Source organism: Theobroma cacao, chromosome 9 (assembly GCF_000208745.1).
Source record: "Theobroma cacao cultivar B97-61/B2 chromosome 9, Criollo_cocoa_genome_V2, whole genome shotgun sequence".
Classification (NCBI taxonomy): Eukaryota; Viridiplantae; Streptophyta; class Magnoliopsida; order Malvales; family Malvaceae; genus Theobroma; species Theobroma cacao.
Window position 1 is genome coordinate 30,933,437 of NC_030858.1, and position 5,013 is coordinate 30,938,449.

The 5,013-nt window shown below is 31.6% G+C and overlaps 1 protein-coding gene across 1 annotated transcript; it reads right to left on the reverse strand.

Annotated features, from left to right (window-relative positions):
* Positions 2,887–4,730, reverse strand: LOC18589976 (pentatricopeptide repeat-containing protein At1g62350). Its single transcript, XM_007015202.2, has 2 exons — positions 4,356–4,730; positions 2,887–3,757 (listed from the first exon to the last, which is right to left on the reverse strand). Exons 1-2 carry the CDS (start codon positions 4,683–4,685, stop codon positions 3,341–3,343), a joined length of 747 nt encoding a protein of 248 aa, XP_007015264.2. The 5' UTR covers positions 4,686–4,730; the 3' UTR covers positions 2,887–3,340.

Below are 5,013 nucleotides of genomic sequence, written 5' to 3' on the forward strand. Positions count from 1 at the left end.
TTAATGAATGGCAAGCATCTAGGCAAAATGATGATTGACATTTGTTAGGCATATCGTTAATTGAAGGATCGTTTTAGTGTTTCTTTCCTTTGTCAATACAAAGTTGTGCTTTTTTGCTAATTTGTTATTAGTATCTTAATTTTTTGTCAATTGTTGTTGTTAATTGTTGTTTATATTGTACTTTTTATCAAATGAATAAAGTTTGACAAGTTTTAATATATTATTGGATATATCACTTTATCCTTTATTTTTTTAGCATTATAATTAATTTTTTATAATAAAATATTTGGTGTATGGTAGAAAACAATGTCTGCATCTTCAGCTCAAACTTCTCAAAGTTCAAAAGGAACCAAACGAAAATGGAATTATCATGAAGATGTTGCACTTTTTTAAGCTTTGACTGATTTGCACAATATAGGAAAATACAATGCTGGCACTGGGTTTAGAGGGGTTATTTAATAGAACTTGAAAATATGCTTACAATAAAATTACCAAATGCAAACTTGAAGGTGAAGCCCCATATAGAGTATAGAATAAAGACTTTAAAAAAAGAATGGGCTACTATATATGATATGCTGCAAGGGACACATACTAGTGGATTTGGGTGAAATGATCAAAGGAACATGATTGTTGCTGATGATCCTATATGGGAATCTTACATACAGTGAAGTTTTTGGTTTGAACTTATTTAAGTATTTTTATGTTAGTTTCTTAATAATAATATAACTAATATTCATCTTTTTTTTTTTGTTATTAGAGTCACAAGGAGGCTACTCCTTTTAGAAGAAAGAGTTTTCTTTATTCAATAAGCTTAATCTTATTTATGTAAGAGATCGTGCAATAGGAAAAAATGCACAAACTACAACAGATATCCTCGATGAAATGCAGGAATGTAATGATACAATAAATGAGGAAATTAAAAGTGAAAATCTAGCTGAAAATAGTTTCGACGATGAGGATTTCTCCAATATTCAACCTCAAACATCAGCTCCTAGAAGTGAAACTACTTTAGCAAGGAAGAGGAAAAGGCCAAATAAGACGAGTGATCCCATTACATCCGAATCAATTATTACTGCTGCCACAATATAAGATGAAAACATAAAAGAGGCTGGAATTGAGTTTAGCAAGAGTGTTAGGGCAGAGGTGAACATCCAACAAAAGGCTCAAGAGTTGGATGGGATTTTAAGTCAAGTAGATGGATTGACAGCAAGGGAAAGGGTTTTTGCTTCAATTAAACTTCCTAAATCTCTAACTCTTATGTTTGTGTTTTTCAATATTACTCCTGGCTGAAGACTTGAATGGTTGAGGACATTTCTTGCTGACCATTGAGCTTAGATTGCTCTGAAACTCTTTGTGAAGGTAAGTTCCTAATATTGTAACCTTTTGGCATTTGTGGTTGATGTTAATATTAATTATGAGGTTCATTAACAAGTCTGAACCTTTTTGAGTTAACCTTTGTGTTGCTAGTTGTATAATGATGATATTATTGTAGCTACTTTATTGATTTTGTGCATGTTGTAAGTTAATGTAATAGGATGAATATTCATCAATTACTTTCAAGGTCAGTGTATTTTTGTAAACTATATATTGACTTTTGATTATATGTAATAATATTCTCATATAAAAGATATTTATAGTATGACAAGGCTCTTTCATTATCTATTGCTTTCCATGCTAATATGCAATAGTTATACTTGTAAATTGTCATTTTGTTGCCAGAGATGGAATGTTTATCTAAATTGAAAGACATATTATTTCTCTCACTGGCATTTATGTTTCCTCAGCACCACATGCTTGGTTCAAATAAATGATTTTTTTTAAAAAAAATAATATGATTTTCTATTTAATATATCAAAAGACATAACTTACTTTTTTTTTTTTAGAAAAAAATAGAAGACCATCTTTCTAATTTTAAAGATATGATTTTCTATTTAATATATCAAAAAACATGATTTTCTATTTCTACTAGTTTTTTCATGTTTTTCCCAAATATTTCTTCTCTAATATTTTGTCTAAACAATATTTTGAAAATGATTCATAATATCTGAAGAATTGACTAAAAATAAACATCTATACACAAAATTTAATTGATTATGATGGATAAAATATAATGCAATTAAATTATATTTTAGAATAATTATCTACTTATAAAAATATGTGAGTAAATTATAATTATTTTTAACATTTGAGATAAAATATAATTATGATAGATAATTATCTTTTGGGATAAATATGTATTTAAATTATAATAAGGATAATTTTATTTTTTATGAAAATAAATGTTAATATAATAAATGTTATTTTTATCTTATTATCACATATTCCTTTCTTATTCCAATCTTATTTTTACTAATCAAACATTACAATAAGTCATAATAACAATTCCTGTTCTATTTCATTCACTATACAAAACAAAGTAATAATTATTCTATTCTATTCTATTTTTACTTTATTCTATTCTTACAGAATAACTATTTTATTCTATTCTTGATTATTGTACGAACCAAACATGCCTTTTTGTCTTTATCATTTTTTTAAAACTATTCCTTAATCAAAGAATAGCTAATACCACGAGGAGTGTTGGTATTAACTATTCCTTAGTTTTAACTTATTTTGGGGAATAGCCATTCTAGAGGAATGGCTATTTCTTGGAACATGTGGGAACCAAACAAAGGAACATTTGCTCCTTAAGAAGCCATTCCCCCAATCAAACATGCTACAATTTCTTTAGGAAGGCCATGAGAGAGGGCAAAAGGGATGGAGGGGAAACCACAGAAACGCCATGGCATCAGTCCATAGATGAGCATCTCTCAAGAAGGTTGCTCAACAACACCAAAGGCGAGGCAAGTGATGTGACCATTCAACTTAATGCAAAACAATCATGAATAAGGCAAAATGCTTAACAGCATTTACTATATCCTAAATGTGTGCATACAGAGTAAGAGCGTATATCATTTTTCAGATGATTACCCCCCAGTTAGACCAGCAAAACAACATAAAGGAACATGATATCCTGCTGCAAATTTGAGTATTGACTGTAACACCCGTTTCATGACACAAACACGGGTAAACTACTAAATGCTGCAACTTGTATCAGTATGGTACATTCAGACTCTAAAGCAATTCAGCCAAAAATGCATACTGTTGTGTTGCACAATTTTGGGGGGATAGATAATTCCTCACGTGCAAGGCCTAAGACCCCTCAGCAAGCTTCACAACATCAAAAGGTGGAGAGAGAATAGTCAACAATTATCTCTAATCTTCAATCAGCATCGACCCCAAACCCCTTGTATTAGCATTATCCATTGTTAAGCAAAGCCTAGTGAAATGACCGCAAACTCTACTCACTTTCACTCTCCCTTTTCGACTTTTCATCTCCAAACAAGTCTTCAGGTGGGTCGTACACAATCATGTCTGGGAAAAGCTCCAAGAAATCATCTTTGACCTTCTCTCTCAGTTCTGGATAAGGAAGAAGGCCTTTGAGGATTACTCGAAAAGGCAAAGATAAAGGGGAGTCAGGGGATCGTCTCATTTCCTCATATATGTCCATCGCCTCTGAGGGTAGTCCACTATCTAAGTATGCTCTAACAAGGTCTCCAAAGGTATGCTGATCAAACAAAACTTCCTCTCTTTTTAAATCTTCCCAAACCTGCCTTGATTCATCCACCTTTCTGTTTCTAGCAAGCATCATTAGCATATCCCTGTAAAAGAACATATCTGGCCGGTACCATATTTCTTTTCGCACCACATCATATAACTGCAAAAAAAATAAGGAAAAACTATATCTTAGAAATATAAGATGTAACAGAATCATTCACAAGCATCTATATTTAAGCATGCTAATGACCGCTTTTTCAATATAATGCAGCTAAAATATGGATGGAAGCATGCCTTACTGCAACCATAACCACAATTTTTTTTTATGAAATTACAAATACCAGTAGTCCAGTAGTAAATATAAGCATTATAATCAAAAAATTTTAACAAACATCAAATAAACGAGTCAAAAAACCAACATAAATTTGAAAGAAACCCAGCCGTTGTTCAGAATATGTTCAGGTTCAGTGTAAAGATTGAATTCACGTCCATTATCTTTCCAGCTGAACGGGAGTTCATAACAATAAACCAGTATGAAATCAGGAACCCAAATTTATTTTATACTACTAGTAAGAAATATGGTAAATAGAATTTGATTTTAAATTTCTTTCCTTGCTTAGTTGTCTCTAAAACTGGGAAAAATCATCATGCTTACAATTATTTCCTCTTAAGCCATTTTTATCCATTATCCCCAAACTAAACCTAGAAAAATTGATAACATAATTTTATGATGCTTCCTTAGAATATTTTAACCGTACCTTCATGGAGAGAAAAACCTGGTCTTGTCTTTGGAACTCGGCGAGAACAGACACGAGATCGGATTTGAGCAAGCGAGAGATGTTGGAGCGGATGAACCGGTCCAGTCGGACGGGGTTGGACTGGAGGCGCTTGAGCTCCTTGGCCGCAATCAAGCTCTCTTTGGTCATTTCTTTCTTCCGCCTCCATATCGATAAGCTCGGGCTGGAGGCTGAACCCGGAATGTAGAAGCGAACCAAGGCAAGCCTTTGGTTTTCAGTCAAAGTATCATGTAAAAGCAAGCGAATCGTTCCACAAGTTTTGCCTAGAAAGCTGCAAGTTAAGCGCCGCATAGAAAGAAGATACCAAGGTTGAATTCCCCCTAACTTCCTTCAACTCCCTCGCTTTCTCATTATTTATGAAAAATAAATTTTTAACCATTATTATTTATTTATTAAGTTCAACTCAAATCCAATTAAAAAAAGGTATTTTCAATTTGTGAAATACAATAATTTTTATTTTATTTATTTTCATTATATTTTGAATTAAAACAAATAATATCGATTAATTTGTTAAGTAAATAAGTCAATAAATACGAAATAAAATGATTGTTTTTGAAAATTTCTCAATGATAGAAATTTCATGAAAATTTGTAATGATATTTTCTCAAAACATATCTTA